General features: G+C 38.1%; 1 protein-coding gene across 1 annotated transcript in view; it reads left to right on the forward strand.

The window, feature by feature from the left end:
- Positions 1 to 20,320, forward strand: part of GEMIN5 (gem (nuclear organelle) associated protein 5) — a 59,772-nt gene that overhangs the window by 14,113 nt on the left and 25,339 nt on the right. The window contains exons 7-13 of the mRNA XM_006894746.1: positions 3,906 to 4,071; positions 5,004 to 5,216; positions 7,466 to 7,551; positions 13,322 to 13,404; positions 14,343 to 14,479; positions 18,533 to 18,606; positions 20,071 to 20,252. Of these exons, the coding sequence (XP_006894808.1) occupies positions 3,906 to 4,071; positions 5,004 to 5,216; positions 7,466 to 7,551; positions 13,322 to 13,404; positions 14,343 to 14,479; positions 18,533 to 18,606; positions 20,071 to 20,252 (941 nt within the window). The remainder of the gene's footprint in view (positions 1 to 3,905; positions 4,072 to 5,003; positions 5,217 to 7,465; positions 7,552 to 13,321; positions 13,405 to 14,342; positions 14,480 to 18,532; positions 18,607 to 20,070; positions 20,253 to 20,320) is intronic.

Genomic DNA, 20,320 nt, shown 5'->3' on the forward strand with positions numbered 1-20,320 from the left:
GGCCTAGTTTTCACAGCTGATATTGAGCTTCTCCAGCGGTTCCTTCCACAGATGTAATCGATCTGATTCCAGTGCATACCATCAGGTGAAATCCATGTGTATAACCTGCGTTATACACATGGATAGCATTGGGAAAATCTGTCAAGGAACTCTCCATAGTCCTAAAGAGCAGTGATATCAGTTTAAAGACTACAGTGAGCTTGATTCTAACTCTAGTTTTTCCAATAACCTGCTATTGCTGTGCATCTGAGAGCTGAACAACAAATAAGGATGCTAGAAGAAGAATCAGTGCCTTTGAGTTTGGTGTTGGAAGAGAGTACTGAAAGGACTGCCAAAAGAGCAGATGTGTCTTGGAGAAGGTGCAACCAAAGTTTTCCTTGGAGGCAAATATGGCAGATCTTTGGGTCACATACTTTGGACCATGTTGCTAGGAGAAAAACATCATGCTTAGAAAGGTGGAAAATCAGCAAAAGAGAAGATGACCCTCAGCCAGATGTTTTGACGCAGTGGGAGAGCCAGTGGGCTCAGGTGTGTCTGTGGTGATAAAGATGAGGAAGGATAGGACAGGCTTCAGAGCTATTGTTCATAGTGTTACCATGAGTCATACTCAGTTTTATCTAACAAGAATATACACTTGACCCGTACCTGATGGACTACAGAGAATTCAGATAAACTACGTCTGTTGAAGGAGTCAGTGGATAAGTTCAATATCAGCCATCAGAACAAAACCAGGGACTGACTTTTGAACTGACCATCAGTTATTCATGTACAAGTTCAGATTATAGGTGAAAAAACTAAAAACAAGACCACAAGAACTAAAATATGACCTGACTGTATCTCATTACAAAGCCTGGAGTGAAAAGACCAAAATGAATGTCAGAAGAGACTCTGAAACTTGCACTTGCATGTAAAAGGGCCAAAACAAAGGACAAAAATGCTGATAGAGCTGAAACAAAGATTTCAACTAGGGCTTGAAAAGACCAAACAAAGTATTATAACAAAATGTGTAAAAGACCTGAAGTTAGAAAACCAAAAGGGAAGAACACAAGTTTTTTAAACTGAAAAGATTGAAATTTTAAAACATTTCAAATATGAAAACAAGTTCAGTCCCTGAGTTGCAAGCTGAAGATTCTCTAGGCAAAATTGTGATATAGGAAGCAACAACAGAAGATGGAAGGAATACACAGATTCACAGTACCAAAAAGAATTGGTCAACATGGAAACATTTCAGGAAGTAACATAATTAAGAACCAGTAGTACTGAAGGAAGAAAACCAAGGTTCCCTGAAGGCACTGGCCAAGTAAAAAAGGGCACAAAATTGAAGGGATACAGTTTGAGATATTTCAGGAAACAGATACAGCTCCAGGTATGCTCATCATTCTATGCCAAAAGATTTGAAAGACACCTTCCTGGCCACCTGGCTGGGAGAGATACAAATGTATTCCTATTCCTGAAATGGTGATCCAACAGAGTATGGAAATATGATACGAACAATATCATTAATAACACATTGAGTAAAATCTTCCTGAAGGATATTAAAAACAGGTTGGAAGAAGAACAAGGAGCAGTGGCAGGTATGGTGACAATTTGGTGAATGAAAACATTGATGCATTTGATAACGGTTGCAGTCTGCTTCAGAGATTCCAGAACTCGGTGCTGTAGAGAAGAGCTTGCTCCCAGTATAAAAAGGTGACCATCCTTGAGGCCTTGCCCGTGCCAATGGAGAATCCTTACAAAGAACCTCTTAAAAAAAGTATCTTGTGTGGAAAACATGAAAATTGTAAAAATGTACAGCTTTTGTCCCAGATTATTTCTCCATTTACAGAATGGCTGTACGGAAGGCACGTAACAGGTCTTTACGAGAAGAAACCAAATGAAATCACAAGCAATTAAGAGGGTTGAAAAATTAGAATTTATCCTAATGATATACAAAGATCCTGCACATCTTAAAGACCCTAAAGTTTCTAACATCAGATAACGGGAATAAATTATGTAAGACCAATAATATAAATATAAAATTAATTATTTTTTAAAAAACCTGTTGGAACAAAACATCTCATAGAGAACTGACAGAAATGCAAGCTGGATTCAGTTGAGGCTATGAAATGAGGGCAACTTTGCTGATGTCGGATAGGTTTTGGTGGAAAGCAGAAAACACCAAAAAGATGTTTATTCTTGTTGTTATGTCAGATCCGATCCATAGCTGACCCTCCAGTGGGTTTTCAGAGGCAGTAAGCCGCACAGGACAAGATTGCCGATCTTTCTCCTGCAGAACAGCTGGTGAATTTGAGCCATGTTCCTTTGTGTTTGCAATGCAATTCTTTATCACTAAGCCACCAATACTTCCTAAAAGACATTTACTTGTCATTTATTATTATACAAAGGGATTTGGCTGCATGGATCATACCAAATAATAGCTAACATTGAGAAGAATGGGAATCCTAGAATACTTCATTATGCTTATGCAAATCTGTGCATAGATCAAGAAGCAGTTAGTTGTTCTAACAGAACAAAGAAACACTATGTGGTTTAAAATCAAGAAAGATGTGTGTCAGAGTTACATCATTTGTCCATACCTATTAAGTCTGTATACTGAGCAAATAAAAAAGCTGAAGAATAATGTGACATTAGGATTGGAGGAACACTTAACAGCAAACCTATATTTATGCAGATGACAGTTTGGCTTACAGAGAGTAGTGAAAAACTGGAACACTCACTGAAGAAAATAAACTATATAGCCTTCCATATGGGTTATATCTCAACATAAAACTCACCACTAGACCAATGGGCAACATCATGATAGATGGAGAAAAGACTGAGATTGTCAACAACTTCATAGGGTTAAATCTCAGTCATAGTGGACTTCATGGCACCTAACAACAACAGTACTTAGACAAATTATGTTTCTACTTTATTTTAGTCTATTGTGTGTACATAATATCATGTGTATATATAATAGACATATATGAAACATTAGTAGATAATGGTATTGGTGCCATCCAGTCAGAACCAACCTATAGCTGACCCTCTAGTGAGTTTTCAGAGGCAGTAAATCGCATGGGAGGAGACTGCCCATCCTTTTGTGGAGTAGCTGGTGCATTTGAACCACATGTCTTTGAGATTACAGAGACATAAGTGAAACCATAATTACCAAAATATGACACATTGGCGTGAAATGAGCACATGCTGTTTAGAGAATGGCAACAGTAGACTTGAGAGTCATAGGGTTGCTACAAACCTTCAGTTGGTTTTATAATATTTTTATTGTGTTGAACACAGTAAAATGAGATGCCTTTGTTGAATACTTGTGTCTAATTGCTTGGAATAATAACACAGTTTGACCAGCAAACCCTTTTAAATATGATATCTATGAAACAAATTCCAACAAAATGTTAAGCTTACCCACTAAGGCACCCCATCATGCCCTCAAGAAATTGTGTAAAGTAATATGAATTATAGTGGCATTATATAATTACCTATTTATTTGTAATACATCTCTCTGCAAGAGGGGATCTTGCATATCTGTTTTAGAAGCTTGCTTTCTACTTCATTGGCCCTCTGGTTGTCCTCCTTACAAAGACTTTTAAAATTCATATTCTTCCAGAGGTACTTTGTTCATCTCAGGATATGTAATTTCTTTTTTCTTGTTAAATGCTGTCAAGTCAAAACCAGTTCATAGCTGATCTTCCAGCAGGTAATCAGAGTTGCTAGTGGATTTGGATCACTTGTCTGTGGGTTGGCAGTGCAGCTCCTTAACACTGGGCTACAAGAGCTCACTTTTTTTTTCTCCTCCTTAAAAGAGCATTTAACAAAAATCCTTTTTCAGTTCAGGGCCTAATCTCTGTCCCAAAAGTCTTATTTGTTTCTATATCATGAAAAACTAATACTGTGTTTTTCCCTCACAGAGGTGAGCTGCTGTTGTGGGATCTCACCCAGTCTTGGAGACGGAACTATACCCTCTTCAGCGGTTCATCAGAAGGGCACACTCATTCAAGAATTGTGTTTAATTTGTGTCCTTTACAAACTGAAGACAGCAAAAATCTGCTGCTTTCCACATCAATGGATAGAGATGTAAGAACTGCTTAATGGATTCTAGCACAATGAAGCAGTGATTAATGGCTTAGATTGTATCAGAGGGCTTTTTTTCAGATTTGTCATCCCATCTCCACCTAGGGTTTCAATTTTAAAAGATCGCAAAGGATGGGGCAGAATTCAGATCTGTTGTTCATAGGATCTCTATGAGTTGTACTTGACTCAGTGGCAGGTCACAACATTATTAAATAAAACAATAAAGATTCTACAGATAGGAAAAACTCAAACTCTCAAGTTGTCTTTTTACCAGAGCAAAATTCATCATAATTTTGCTTTAAGATGACTTATTTTGGTTTAAGTAAGAAACATCTGGGTATACTGAAATCTCTCTAAAAGAGAATTGACATTAACTTTGGGTCTACTTTTTAGTTGTTTTGCCTTTTAAATAAGGTTTTGCTCAAGCCCCCAATTAAAACAGTTGAAAAACTCAACACTCCTTTACTGGATAGAAAAGTTATTTTGGGGTGGTGGATTTTGTTGTTGTTGTTTTAAGTCTAGCAACTAGTTTTTCCATCCTGAGGCTATTTTCACCTTATTTCAAGTTTCCCATATAAGGAAAGGTTGGCAGAATGTAAAGGCCATAGATCTCTAGGAAATTGGAGACTGAGATTCTGGATTTTGTTTTCATTGTATGACTGACTGAATTCACTTGACCCTCGGGAAATAAATATATCTTAAGATCCTTTTTGGTTGGTTTTGTGTGGGCTTCCCCCCCCCCCCATTAGAATCTTTTTGAGCTTTATAATTTTTATAGAATTTGACTCTTTGGTTATTTTCCTTTTCTTTGTCAAATGTACATTTTCTGGATACTGGAAGGATTAAATTTCATTATTCTTCCTTCATTTGCTATGTTGTTTCTTTTCCCTTTATCTTTGCCCTTTTTAATACTTGGGTCTCTTTAATGTCTTCAGGTAAAATGTTGGGACATGGCCACATTGGAGTGCTGCTGGACCTTGCCTTCCCTTGGTGGATTTGCCTACAGTCTGGCTTTCTCTCCTGTGGATGTTGGCTGTTTGGCCATCGGTGTTGGGGATGGCATGATTCGTGTATGGAATACACTCTCCTTAAAGAACAACTATGATGTTAAAAAATTTTGGCAGGGTGTGAAGGCCAAAGTTACAGCGGTAAGGATGCTTTGAGTTTGCTTTGAACTTTTATAAATGAGTAATTCTCTTTTAAGGAATGTCTGCTCATGTAAATTAGCTGTTGGAAATTTAAATTTGTTAAAGATGATTTAGAGAAAACAAAAATTGAAGAACAAAAGTACCCTTTATAACCTGTGATCCTAAAATGTAGTTTAAAATTAAGACCTTGTTCAGATCAGTTTTCTAACAGTTAAAAATTAGAAAGAATGTGAAGATTCATTTATGGCTGGAAAAGGATGGGCAGTCCCATGTGATAAACTGCCTCTGAAAGATACATTAAATTGTATTATCTCATATTGGAATATTGTTGTTGTTGTTATGTGCCATCAAGTTGCTTGCAACTCAAAGTGACCCTATGTACAACAGCCCTAAACTCCGCTCTGTCCTGTGCCAATCGCACTGTCTCTGACACTCCCATCCCAATTATCCCAGTCACGAAATCAGTCCACCTCATAGAGGGCCTTCCCTTCCTGTGCCATCCCTCCACCCTCCCAAGCATGATGTCCCTCTTCAAGAACTGGTCCCTCCGTACAGTTGTACATAGGGTTTTCAGAGGCCTGCTTTTTCAGAAGTGGATGGCCAGTCCTTCTTCCTAGCCTGTCTTAATCTGAATGTTCAGATTTAGGGAAGTATCAGACAGACCAACATTTTACAGAAAAAGTGAAAGGTATATCCCTTATTGTGGAGTTAACCATTAGTATCAGTGTTGTCCCTGCCTTTCTCACACGCGTCTTTACCCACTTATTTCCCTGCTCCACCATCCACCAGGATACCCATCCACTTCTACCCACTCCCTTCACATCTATCACCTCTTGACCAGCCCTTGATCTGGTAGCTTATATCTGAAGCTTCCTTGGCTTCTGTGATTCTAAACACGTCAGCTGCTGGTAGTTTCTTATGTTGTGACCAGTGTCTCTGAAGTTTAGTGGTAATGTTTCCCAAGCAAAGGTGATGTGTCCTGTAGAACTGGTGTGTAGATAGATTTTTCTTCGAGGGCCCAAATGGATTCCGCAGTTTTGGGGTCTTCAGTGTTACCTGGGAAATGAGCGGGGAGTTTCATGGACCCTTTCGCTGTCCAATTTCTCCGCCACAGAATTGGAATATTAAACTACTAAAAAATATAAGGTACATCTTGATATGGAGAATGTTAATAGTTTATGAAAAATGCAATTATAAAGCTAAGAATGAAGTCAAAATAAGAAGTCATTTTTTCTTTCTCCAAAATTACTTCAGTTGTAATTATTATAAAAGTAGTAAATGTTTGTGGTTTAAAATGAAACCAGACAATACAGAAGTGTGGAGTGCAAAATAATATTTTCTTGCCCATCTTCTACTTGATTCTTCCACTTCCATGATCCAGAGAACTGTATTAACAGTTGCTTTCCAAGCACTTAACAAGAGCTTTCAAAGTTTTCTTTATCATGAATAAAATCATTCTTTTTTTAAATTGTCCTGGACTCCCCCCACTCAGTGGTATGTCACAGACATAATTTAAATGTTTGATCTTGTTTTTAAAAATTATGCCTATCTAAATTGATAACAGAATATCTGAAGAGAGATAAAAACTTCCTGTTGTTGATTGCCATTGAGTCAAGCACGACTCATAGAGACCCTATGCACAAAAGACCTGAAGTCTTTCTGTAACTCATCCTTCTCCAAGTTCATAGCTTCCATAGGCATGTTTTTTAGGAAGTAGATGCCACTCCTACTTCCAAACCTGTCTTAAACTGGGAGTTCACCAACCACTGTCCACCATGGGCAACCGTTATGGCATTTGACACCCAAATGGCACAAGCTCAACATCACAGCAAACCCAGATTACCGCAGTAAGGCAAACTGACAGAAGAATGCTATAGGATTTAGAATTATGTTCCTCCAAAATATAACACTATAACACTTTTGCTTTGGTAAGAGCCAATGGGAATGTTTGATTTTAAAGGACTGTGGATTGAAGGTCCTCAGTAGTGTCTTGCTTTTTAATTTCGGTTGGCAATTGAGGAAGCAGCTGAATGCTCTAAGATGGGCACTCTGAGGCTATGTGTGAATTATGCTTGATTTTTAATGTTGATTTGGTTTTCTCTTGAAAAATGAAGATGTGTTACTTGTAAAATTAGAAGAAAACAGTAATAAGAAAGTTTCCTATTTGGATGCTTAAACAATAACTTTGAGATTGCCCAACCATGTACCTTTACTCATCATTCTTACTTGAATACTTTCCTGTTTCATAGCTGTGCTGGCACCCAACTAAGGAAGGTTGCTTAGCCTTTGGAACTGATGACGGAAAAGTGGGCTTGTACGACATCTACTCCAACAAGTAAGAAATAAGTAAATCAACCCATTGATCACAGTGTGGTTGTGGGTTTAATTTTGAGTCCATAGACCTGGATTTATGTCACAGTTGCCTAGGAGTCTTTTTTTAAAAATAAAATTCTGGCTCTGAGACTAGGGAATCATCATTTTGAGTTTTATTTCCTCAGTCTTCTCATCAGGTAACTGATTTAGTCCATTTGACCTTTAATAACCACTAACATATATAATTGTCTTTCCCCACCTCGTTCTCAAAAAAAAAAGCCAACATTTGTTTTTTTAACAAAAAAATACAAGACATACATGAATATTGAACAGCTGTGTACCTTCTTCCATCTGGATTCAAGTTTTGCTGTTTATCTTTGTGTCTGTATATGCCTTTCTGTATAATACACAGTGGTTAAAACACTATTGCTAGCAAAAAGGTGAGCAGTTCAAACTCATAGCCACTCTGGGAGAAAGATGCGGTAGTCTTCTTCCTGTCAGGCATTTATACTGTGAGTTAAATTGATGGGTTATTTGGTTTGACTTTGGTAATATACGTGTCTCTCTGTGTTTTGCCTATAGTACATGAAATTAATCTATTAATAAGACATCCTCCTGTACAGTCACAATATTACAACAACAGTTCCTTAATATGATCTAATATCCAGTCTGTATTCCGATTTCCTCATTTGGGGAAGAATTTTTTTTCTTTTCCAGGTTAGTTTCTAATCAGGGTTCTCCTATAGTTTCTAATACTTAAAACATACTTTCCCACATACTTGTATGTTACTTTTTCATTGTTATAGATACGTCTGGAGTGTTTTGTTTTCGATTAATACCCTGACTTCTTCCATTACATTCATTGCCTTCTCAGTGTGAAGATGCCAGAAAAGTAGTTTTCTAGTTTGTGGGACCAAAATAGATGTTAGGACAGATGGAAAATTGCACTAGAATGTTGAGAAGCCAAAACTTGGGAGAAATAGCCAAATAAAGAGTTGAACAGAAGATTCCAAAGGACAGCTTGAGAAGACAAAGCAAAGTATTTCAGTGAAATGTGTGAGAGTCAGGAGATCAAATGAGAAGAAATCTCTTGGCATTTCTTAAGCCAAAAGAACTAAAGAACAAATTGAAACCTCAAGTTGCAGTACTTAGGGATGCTATGGGAAAAATTGTGAATGATGCAAGAAACAAAGGATGATGAAAGAGTCACTGTATCAAAAAGAATTGGCTGACAAAACCATTTCTGAAAATAGCATATGATCCAGAACCCTTGAAGATAAAGGGAAATGTGGAAGCTGCTTTGAAGGCGGTGGCAAAAAAATGCCTTAAGAATCAGTGGAATACCATTTGATATGTGCAAACAGATGCAGTCCTGGATGTGCTCACAAGACTGTGCCAAGAAACTTGGTTGACTGCTACCTAGCCAACTGATTCTGATTGAAAGAGATCCTTATTTGTTCTCAAAAAAGGTGATTCAACAAAAGGTAGACATTATCTATATAACTATATAGATGTGGATATTGTTAATAATAATAAAATGTAGACATGGAAAACCCTTGATGAGATGTATTAATACAGTATCTGGGGCAGTGGAGGTTAGTGTGTGGGAATTAGACTGGTGCAGGGCAGGGATGGGATCAAAGCTGCTGTACGGTTGTTGTACATCACAGGTGACACAACAGCACATAACAACAACATACTATATTGCTTTTTCTTTAAGCCTCTTGTTTAGAGTCAGCAAGACCTCAGGGAGGGCCTTTGTATTTGAAAGTTGGTTGTTACATTTTGGAGGAATATTTGTCTAAGTGGTATAGCACTATGTTGTACTGAGGTAACCTGAGGTTGCTGTGATGCTGAACCTTATATGCCACTGGGGTGTCAAATGCCATAATGGTTATCCGTGATGGACAGTGTTTGGTGGAGCTCCCAGTTTAAGACAGGTTTGGAAGCAGGTGTGGCATCCATTCCTCTAGAAACTATGAACTTTGATAAATGACGATAATTAGAGAAAGGCTTCTGGCCTTTTGTTTGTAGGGTTGCTGTGAGTCGTGCTCAACTCAAAAACAATCAACAACAACTATAGATATAATTGTCACAATATGTAACATTATTATTACTATCACATGCAAGTAAAATCCTGCTGAAGATTATTGGAAAAATAGTTACAACAATACATAGAGAATTGCCAGAAAATCAAGCTTAATAGAGAAGAGGTCGAAATAACAGGGATATCATTGCTGATATCTGATGGATTCTCTCAAAGCAGAGAATACTAGAAGGATGTCTGTTTTATTGACTATGCAAAGGCATTTGATACCTAGCATTGAGAAGAAGAATAAAAATCTCAGAACTATTAATTGTGCTCATGTGAAACCTGTGCCTGGACCCAAGAGTTGATTTTCAAATCAGAGCACGAGAACAGTGCCTTTCCAGCTGTCCAGAGTCACCAACCTGTTGAACAGGACCGGCTCACAAGGGCAATGCACGCAGGTGCACGTGGAGTTCATGGACGACAACACAAGCTGCTCCATCATCCGCCCCGTGAAAGGGCCTGTGCATGAGGATGATGTGCTGACTGACCCTGCTGGAGTCAGAAAAAGAGGTGTGGAGGCTGTGCTGAGGCCGCTGCTGGATCCTGCCTGGATGTCTCCTACTGCTTGGCCTCTGGGGATGATCTTCATTGTTCATTAAAATCTATATGGTATACTAAAAAAAAAAAAAAAAGACCTGTCGCACTGGGAAAATCTACTATTGGGGACCTCTCCAAAGTGCTGAAAGCAATAATGTCAGCTTAAAGAGCAAGGTGCATCTGATTCAATCATAGTCTTTTCATTTCTTATATATCTGAATGTTGGACAGTGAATAAGGATGACAGAAAACTGATACCTTTAAGTTGTGTTGGAGAAGACTACTGAATATCTCACGGACTGCCAAAAGAGCAAACAGGTCTGTCTTGGAGAAGGTGCAACTGTTGGTGCTTCTTGGAAGCAAGGATGGTGAAGCTTTGTCTCACATACTTTGGTGATGTTTTTTAGGAGGAGCCAGTACTTGAAGGAAGGACATTATGTTGAAAAAGTGGAGGATTAATGTAGGAGAAGAAGGCTGTAAGCGCAATGGATTGACATAGCGACTTTAATTAACAGTGGGCTCAAGTATGTTGGAGATGATGAGGACGGCACAGGATAGAGCAAGCTTCAGATCATTTTTTCATGGGGTTGCTGAGTCTCAGCTCGGTGGTACATAACACCAACAGCGTTTATTTTCTCATGGTGGTGACTTCTAACTTGTTTCTCTAATCTATATTTCCGTTAAATTGAAAGTTATAGCTAATACATTCTGTCTTTTACAGTGGTGACACAAACTTTGTGCCATCAATCAGAACTGACTCACTGCTGACCCTTCGGCAAGTTTTCAGGGATATATATATGTGTGTATATATACACACACACACACACAGATAAGAATGAAATGGCTCATGTACTGAATTAGTGACCATTGCTAGGGTGTTGGGGTTTGCATTTTTTATGTCGCTATTAGATGTTCAATGTGTGTGTTGTGTTTGTATGTATGGTTCATAGCTACATCTTAGATGAAAAATAACCAGGTAAGTAATATAAAAGAAAAAAAACCTATTGCTGTTAACACAGAATGACCTAACAGAGCAGAGTAGAGCCATTTTCTAGAGTTTTCAAGACCAAAATATTTATGGAAGCCAACTGCCACATCATTCCCCAACAGTGACTGGCGAAGTCAGACTTAACCTTTTGGTTGTTAGCTACTGAGCACCACACCAGCCAGGCTCTAATGTGGCTCATAAACATTTTTCTTTTTATTGAGAGTTTTGATACCAGTGCTTTATGCCAGAGGCAGGAGAACTATTGCCCATAAAGTTTTACTGACACACAGCCACACTAATTTGGTTGTACCTTGTCTGATGTTGCTGTTTTTTACTCAGCTGACTTGAGTTCTTGTGACAGAGACTATCTCAAAATAACTGAAATACTCACTGTTTGACCTTTTGCAAAAAATGTTTACCTACCCTTGTAGGGAGCACAGGTAGCTTAGAGGTAAGGAATTGTGCTGTCAGTGTGAAGGTACACAGTTCAAAACCACCATCTCTTCGGCAAGAGAAAGAGGGGCATTCTCCTCCCTTGTGGTTAAATGCTTCTAAGAAGCTTCTAGAGGGTCAGGAATGACAGAATACAACAGCCACCAACCTTGTTCTAGATCATTCACTTCTAAGTGAGAATCGTTTATTGTATTACAGGTTTGTCATTTAAATACTTCTGTAGAACCTACATATAAATAGATATAAAACTTATATTACTTACATTTTTTTCCCCTTCTGAAAGGTAGGGGGCAGTACACTATTTCAGAGAGGGGGGAGCTTTAGTAGCCTAGTGAGTAAGGAGTTGCCCTTCCAACCAAAAGGCAAATGTTCAAATCAGACAGCTTCTCCAAGAGAAGGATGGGACAGGCTCCTTCCTTTCATTTATAACCTTTGAAAACCCATTGGAGGGTCAGCAAAGAATCAGTCACACATTTCAAAGAGGCATTTAAGAAAACCAGGTTGTATACACATTTTTTAAAATGTGGTTTGAACAGAAGTTGTCAAATAATTGGCTTTTCATTCACCATTTATACAGACTTATATCCCCTTCCCACCCCCTTCTTTCCCTAATACGTGTCCTGTACCAGTTCATTTGCTGTGTTTTTTTCTAATCTCTTATCATCCATTCTTTTCCAAATTGCTGTCCCTTCACCTGTTCCAATGTGTGTTCCTTAACCATTCTTTCTGTTCTTCTGTTTCTCATACCAATTTTAATGGTCATAAAACTACTAATTTTGTTGAATTACTGTGCTATGAGCTGAATATTCAGACCAACTTAGAAAAGTGATGTAGGAAAAAGGATATTGCTATAGATACACTGTTAGATATTCAACTGAAACTGTTAATTCTGCTGCTTTTAACCAAAGCTACTTGTCTTCATTGTTTAGAATGAGAACTACTTTTCATGATAAACATGAAAAGTACATCAGTCAACAATTTAATAGATTCTGGTATCCCAGAGTTCCAAAAACATACACCGATTATAATTTACATTAAAGGTGACAGTGCTATCCTTTATTTCCTCAGCCTAAACATTCTTTACTGTTATGTTATATATCATTTTTTTAAATTATACTATTTTGTGTGTGTGTACTGTCAAATCAGATCTGACTGGTACAGGAGGACATTGCCCCTCCTTCAGCAGAGCATCTGGTGGGTTATATATCATTCTTCATTACACAACTTTAAGAAATAATCATGGAAGCCAAGAATCTTTAAAAAATTTTAAAACTGATCTGTCTCAAAATTATTACTTGAAAATTGTAATTAATAGCATGAAGAAGTTTCATTCTGGATTAAAACACTTGTATTTTCTGTGTTGGCATGGCCTTCATACTTTTGTATAAACAATAATATTAGAATGTTTGACATTTATTTGAAGGATGTGCCTGAGAGAGATAAGAAAATTGACCAGATAGGTAAGGGTAACTAATAATGATTCTGGGTAAAGTATATTTGAGACTCACTCCTTTTGAAAATAGGCACTGTTAAATTACAGTCTATGTTATTTACATATATGTTTTTTTATGATCAACTGTTTGGGGAAGGATACTGATAAACTTCCTCAAGTATCAGTAGCTAAATTCATAATAAGGACCTAGAAACATGTGATTTTCCCCCCCTTCACTTTCTCTGTTTTTGTTTCTCTTTCTGTGTCTTATTTTCCTTCCTACTCCCTCAGACCTCCACAGATTTCTAGCTCATATCATAAGAAGACTGTGTATACTTTAGACTGGGGCCCACCAATACCCCCTGTGTCACTTGGTAAGTATCTAAATAATTCTGTATCATGAAGGCATTTTATTTCCTTCGGATTAATCCTAGAATGTCGAAACCAGGCAGATTATTAATTAATGTTCTAGTACAGTGATTCCTTTTATAGTTTCCTCTGTCCCCAGGGGTCCAGTGAAGTGGCCCAAGTGGAACTTGGCATTCCTGGGAGAGACTTCATTCATCAACCTCCTAAAACATTGTTACTTCTCTTTGAACTGATTTTTCTTATTGTGCATGTAGTCATCTTATGCTGAGTCCTAATATTCACCCAGTTCAGTGTTCATTATCAAATACTACCACTTAAGTTTTTTCAGACTTATTCTTCACTGTATTTAATAGAATAATGATCATCTGTTTTCATCCTCAGTTAAAGCAAACTTAGAATTTCTGAAACTATCCCTTTCTCTCTTCTATCCTCTTCTTTTTCTTACCTCTGTAGTGTTGAGTCTTATAATAGCCTCTAAAATAAATGTGTTTTGCCAGAATCGCTGACAAAGTTTCCTTAACCATCTATAAAGAAATAACTGTAAATTTCCATAGTGGTTACATTTTAAGGAGGGTAAAGAATATAAATTATCAGAACTTAAGCAGCATTAGAATTATAGTTTATTCATTGAGCAAATTGACTACTTCACTTCCTTTGCCCCAAGTCAGTATTGAAAATACAAACCATGCCTTACTGTTTGCTTTTTTTGAAATTAATAAGTTGCTGTACTGCTATAAAAATCATTGTTTTGAAACCATAACCTTATAGTTATGAGAAGTTCTTCAGCTCCTTATATTTAAATGACCATAGAGGGGTTTTAGAAAAAAAAATAAACTTTGTAAATAAAAGTTTTAAATCTCTGTAGTTCTCTTAACTTAGTACAGTTTGCTCATACAGCAGCAACAACTAGTTGAGATAACCTTTTCTTTTTCTCCCTTCATAGGAGGAGAAGGAGATAGACCTTCCCGCACTTTATACAGCTGTGGAGGGGAAGGGATTGTCTTACAGCATAACCCCTGGAAGCTTAGTGGAGAAGCCTTTGACATCAACAAACTCATCAGGGATACAAATTCAATTAAAGTGAGTTTTTGTGGTCTAAAATTTTCTCATCTCTTCATAGTGTATTTCTCTGGGATTCTCAGTTTACATGATAAATGCCATTATGGGAAACACATTGGGAGCATTTATTGTGTCAAGTCAGATTCCTTGGGTGTAACCAAAGACTCTGACTGAATCTGTAGCTCTAAGACATGTTTTAGGATAAATAAAGCGAAGAACAAATACAGTGTGTCCACAATTGTACATTATCTCTAAAATTAAATTGATAGTCCAAAAAGGAAAAAAGATATTTTCAATTGCATTAGTTGCTAAAACTTGCCAGAACTTAGTGTAAATCATCCTTTTCACACCAGCCATTTCTTCCAGGTTATTATTTTGGTAAAAATAATTTTATAATGTAGTGTCCAATTGTCATGGGAGAAGAATGGGCAATCTCCTCCCACGTGATTTAACTGCCTCTGAAAACCTGCTGGAGGTCAGCAGTGGGTCCGTTCCACCTCTTCATTACACAACAACAGTGTCCATTTGAGATCTTTTACAGGCACAGTTGTCTAATTTTGTTTCTAATTTCTTTGTTTTCCATTAGAAATAATTTCCAGTACATAATGCTGAGAAGGGTAGAAGGAAAATCTGCAGTTAGGGACGATTCCAAATTATTGAGGAATAGTGATGTCAGTTTGAGGACTCAGGTGCATATGACTCAGGCCATAGTCTTTCCGAATACTGGCAGTGCATCCGAGACTCGGACAGTGAATAAGGATGGCAGAAAAAGAATTGACGCTTTTGAGCTTTGGTGTTGGAGATGAGCACTGAACATCCGTGGACAGAAAGAGATGAAACAGCTATGTTTTTGAGAGGGGACAGCCGAAGTGCTCTTTGGAGGCAAGAATGATGAGGCTACACCTCACACTCTTTTGGACATGTTCCTGTAAGATGCTATTCCTTGGAGAAGGACATGATATTGAGAAGGATGGAGGGGGTCAGCGAAGGAGAGGAAGACCCTCAACCAGGTGAATTGACACGGTGACTGCTGCAGTGGGCTCTTGTGTGTCAAGAAGTGTGAGGATGGTGCCGGAGAGAACAGAGTTCAGATCTTTTGTTAATTTTAGTCATTATGAGTCGTGCTTGACTCAACAGCACCTAACAACACCACCACAATAAGTTTAGAGGAGGACTGTGGGCTGACAAAAAGGAAGTTGGAATTCCTTTTCATATAAATGATAGGAAAAGAAACTGTGGGCAATTATGACATATCTAAAGAAGTAGGCCTTTTGGGAAGCACCCATACAGATCTAAAAGAATGGTTCAGAATGTCCAGAAAAGTACACTTAGACAACATAGGATGAAAGCAGAGTGAGTACAGCTTGTTGAGATGACAACATGTTATCAGAGCCAATAGATGTTTCATTCAAGGGATAAAAATTACTTACGTAGTTTATTTCACTAGGTTAGCTACAGATTCCATAAGTGGAATGTACTTAATGACCTCTTCCAAAGTGTTGAGTTCAGTTCAGGGCAGCTTCCCTGATCTGTTAATTAAACTTTGGTACATTGAAATGGGCTGGGAAAAACCATTGGATAGAAAGCCTTCCTCTCTATTCATTTATCTCCCAGCCTACAAAAATACAAATAAATGATAATTTTAAAAGACTCCTACTAATAGGGAATGCCTTTGCATCGTCAATGAAAAACAGATAGATATCCCTCTGGTACGCTTTGCTTTCAGCCAAGAGCCATCTAAGGTTAACAATAATATCCTAGTGCCATGACCTCTCCTAAACCCAGCTTGTGTTTCTGGTAGTTCTCTGTCAATGTACTGTACTGTTCCAGTCATTTCTGGATAATCTTCAGCAGGATTGTGTTTATGTGAAACCTGTAGTTGGACCAGAATGCAGTCTTCAGAACAGAGAACGGATACACTGCATAGTTCAAAATCAGGAAGGGAGTGTGTCAAGGATGCATCCTGTCTCCATATCTTTCTAATCTATATACAGAACAGATCATTCAGAAAGCTGGGCTTTATGAGGAGGAGTGTGGCATCAGGATTGGAGGAAGACTAATCAACAACCAGGGTTACAGAGATGACACAGGTTTGCTGAAACTGAGGAGGACCTGAAGCACTTGCTACAGGTGGTCAAGGATTGTAGTCTTCAAGATGGGTTGAAGCTCAACATCAAGAAGACAAAGATTCTCACCACTGGGCCTGATGACAGCACCATATGGATGGAGAAGAGATTGAAGTTGTTAACAATCAATACTCTTGGCACCAGCAATCAGAAAATCAGAAGATAAATTGCATTAGGGAAATCTGCTGTCGGGCCTTTCCAGATTACTGAGAAGCAAACAATGTCAGTCTAGAAACTAAGATGCGCCTGATCCAGTCCATGATCTTTGCAATTATTTACTATGCATCAGAGAGCTGAATAATGACTTAAGAATGATAAAAGAATCAATGCCCTTGAGTTGTACTGGAAAAGAGTCTTGAACATATCATGGACTACCAAGAAAATAGGTCTGCCTTAGAGAAGGTGAAACCAAGTTTCTCCTTAAAGGGTAAAATTTTGAAGCTCCATTTCACATACTGTGAGCATGTGATCAGGAGGGACCGATCCATGGAGAAGGACTTCATGCTCAGAAGGGTGGAAGGACAGCAAAGAGAGGAAGACCCCAGATAAGTTGGAATGATACAGTAACTGGCAGAATGGGGGTGGTGTGTCACAATCGGTCAAAATCAGAGACTGGCTTAGGACAGGGCAGGCTTCAGAGCTATTGTACATAATGTCACTATAAGTCGCAGGCAACTCAACGACACATAACAAGAGTCATCTCTAGTCCTTGTTCTTTAACATATTCTCAAAATAATGAGTAAATATGTCTGCTCCTTTGCTCCTCTGTAATTTCTTCTGGTGACCTTTATAAGATAGAAATCTGCCATTGCTTGAGGCCTTTTAGTGACTTCTCTCCATTTAAGAACTTCTGTCCTCAATCCTATCGCATCTCTAGAGAAGTAAAACTAGCTAAACCGTTAGCTGACATGATGCTAGAAGACAAATTCATTGTGATGTAACTCCAGTTTCAGTTATGATGCAAAAAGGAAAAACTGCAAGGGGAAGTCCAGGACTGCCTTTCAGAAGCTGGTAACTTGGTCATCATTCAAAGTATGCCAGTAGCTCTAAATTGGATCTTAGTGGGAAGCTGCATAGGCTTGTTTGATCTGAAAAATGAATAAAGATTGCTATAATAAGGTCCTGTGGCTACATAATCAACTCCCAGAATTTCCATAATCTAGCTTTGTACTGAGCATTATAGACTGAAGAATGTTTCCCATATCTGTGGACTATTTTTTTTAAAGGTTGCGGGTACCGTGATGGTGAATGACTAATTATGTAGATTGTTGGCACAAATTACTTTATGTAATTCAACTCAACTATAAAAAAAAATTACCATAAAGTCAGAATCAATTCATAGCAGTCCCTCCAGCACTATAAATCACATGGGAGGAGATCTTTCTTTCAGGGAGCAGTCTGTGGCTTGAAACCACCAGATTTTGAGTTGGCATTACATTTAGCCCCTAGGCCAGGAGCACTCTCTTATTATTACATAATTAGAGTGATTTAAACTCTCAGTATTTTTTTTTCCTCCATTCTATCTTAATTTGTTGGTGCTACTATAACAAAAATATGATGAGTGGCTTTAACAAATTTATTTCCATAGTTCAGGAGGGTAAGTCCAAATTCAAGGTGCCAACTAAAGAAAGTTTCCTGTTCTTCCTCATCTCTGGAGAAGATCCTTTTTCTTGTTGTCCTATATGTGGCATCTGTTTTCCCCATTTGTTCTTGCTTTTTCTACGCCTAATCTCCTATTGTATCTCAAAAATAGTTCAGACACAGCCTACACTGATAAGGCAGCATTAATGAAGAAAACTATTCACAGTAAGACCATGTTTACATATATAGGGGTTAGGAGTCCAGTAGGTATGTTGGGGTGACACAGTACCTACAGTGATACTATCATTGGTGTGCAGAATGGAGTGAAGAATATTAAGAGTCAAAACTGTTTTGTTTTGCTTCATAGTACAAACTGCCAGTACATACAGAGATCAGCTGGAAAGCAGACGGCAAAACCATGGCTCTTGGCAATGAAGATGGGTATGTGTTTGCTTCTTTTTAAAAAAAAACTATAACTGCATACCTTTTATCACAAGGTAGTTGTTGCCATCAATTATCCTAGTTGGGGAAACTCAGTTGTATTAGGTTTTGCGATTTGTCCTTATCCTTGATCATCTTAGAGTGCATTGTGTCTATGAGAACTGCACAGTTTGGATATTTTCCATGGTCTAAGGAGAGTGTTTTGACTACACTTCCTTTCTGATGTCTTACACTTCACAAAATTATTATCTCCTGAGTTAACCTAGGTAAATCTTTTTTTGTTTTTTAAAGTAAGCCTAAGGAGCATAGGTAGTCCAAACACTCTACGGTTTATTGTGCTGCTAACTCAAAGGCTGTTTGGCATTTCAAATTCACTAGCAACTCTGTGGGAAAAAGCTGTGCAGACTCCTCCTACGGCCTTGGAAAGTCAGCTCTGAGTTTCTTCTGACCCATGGCAATGAGTTTGTGTTTCAGGGATGGGTTTTTTTTATCACTCCAAAGATTGGGAGCTTAGTGGTTTGGAGTTGTGCTGTCAACCACGGGAGAAAGCTGGGCAGTCTCCTGTGCAGTTACCTGCCTCTAAAAACCCGCCGGAGGATCACCTATAAGTCGGTTCCAGTGTCACAGTTAACAAAGATTGGCAATTGGAACTGCTTCCTTTATTACAAGCCTCTAATAAACATAGCCATATGTTGTATATTCCATGTTCTGATTGACAAATGTTTCCTTAGTTTGTTTGGTTTTTTTTTGGTTTGGTGTTTTTTTTTTTGTTTTTTTGTTTTTGTTTTTCACATTTTGAGTTAGGTGACATCAGCATGTGACGTTTTCTCTAAAGCCTTACTCCATCTGTGTCACTGAGATTTACTCTGAGAAGGCAACTCTTCCTCAGACTTATCTGTAGTGCCCTCTAACCTAAGAGGCTCATCTTCCAGCACTGTATCAGACAGTGTCCCACTACTATCATAACATTTTCTCTGTTTGTGTTTTTAAAAAAATGAGGGGAATCACCAAATCCATCTGAATCCAAGTTCTACTGAAACCTTCCCACCATAGTGGCTCTGCTGGCATTGAAATACTGGTGGCATAGTTTCCAGCATCACAGGAACACACAGCCACATTTCAGCAGATGAGATGGATTGGCAGTATGACAGGAACAGTTGTGAGGATAACAAAAGGTCAAGCCCTGTTTCAGTCTCTCGGACATAGGGTTACTCTGAGGTGGAATGGATTTGATGGCATCTAACAACAACCTTTTCTAAAGATTAAAGATTTTTAAAGGATGAATATACAACAAAACAACCTTTTGGACATCGTTCATTATGAGAAAATGGCCTTTGCAGTAATAGATAAGCGTTATCTAGTCTATTCTATTCCATTTTACTCTTCTGTAACTGGTGGAATGTATGTTTGCATTGGACCGTAATTTCATCAGCCATCTCTCTTGTCTTATGTTTCTTACTCTAGGTCAATAGAAGTATTTCAGGCCCCCAACTTGAAACTGATCTGCACCATCCAGCAGCATCACAAGCTTGTGAATACCATTAGCTGGCATCATGAGCATGGCAGCCAGCCCGAGCTCAGTTATCTGCTGGCCTCTGGGTCCAACAGTGCTGTTATTTATGTACACCACCTAAAGACTGTCATAGGTAAATTTTATTTCTTTCTCTTTTTTTTTCTTTCTATATTTTATTAATTTTCATAAACATTTACAGAG

The sequence above is a fragment of the Elephantulus edwardii genome, unplaced genomic scaffold (assembly GCF_000299155.1).
Source record: "Elephantulus edwardii isolate Elephantulus edwardi_28Jun2011 unplaced genomic scaffold, EleEdw1.0 scaffold00149, whole genome shotgun sequence".
Taxonomy (NCBI): Eukaryota; Metazoa; Chordata; class Mammalia; order Macroscelidea; family Macroscelididae; genus Elephantulus; species Elephantulus edwardii.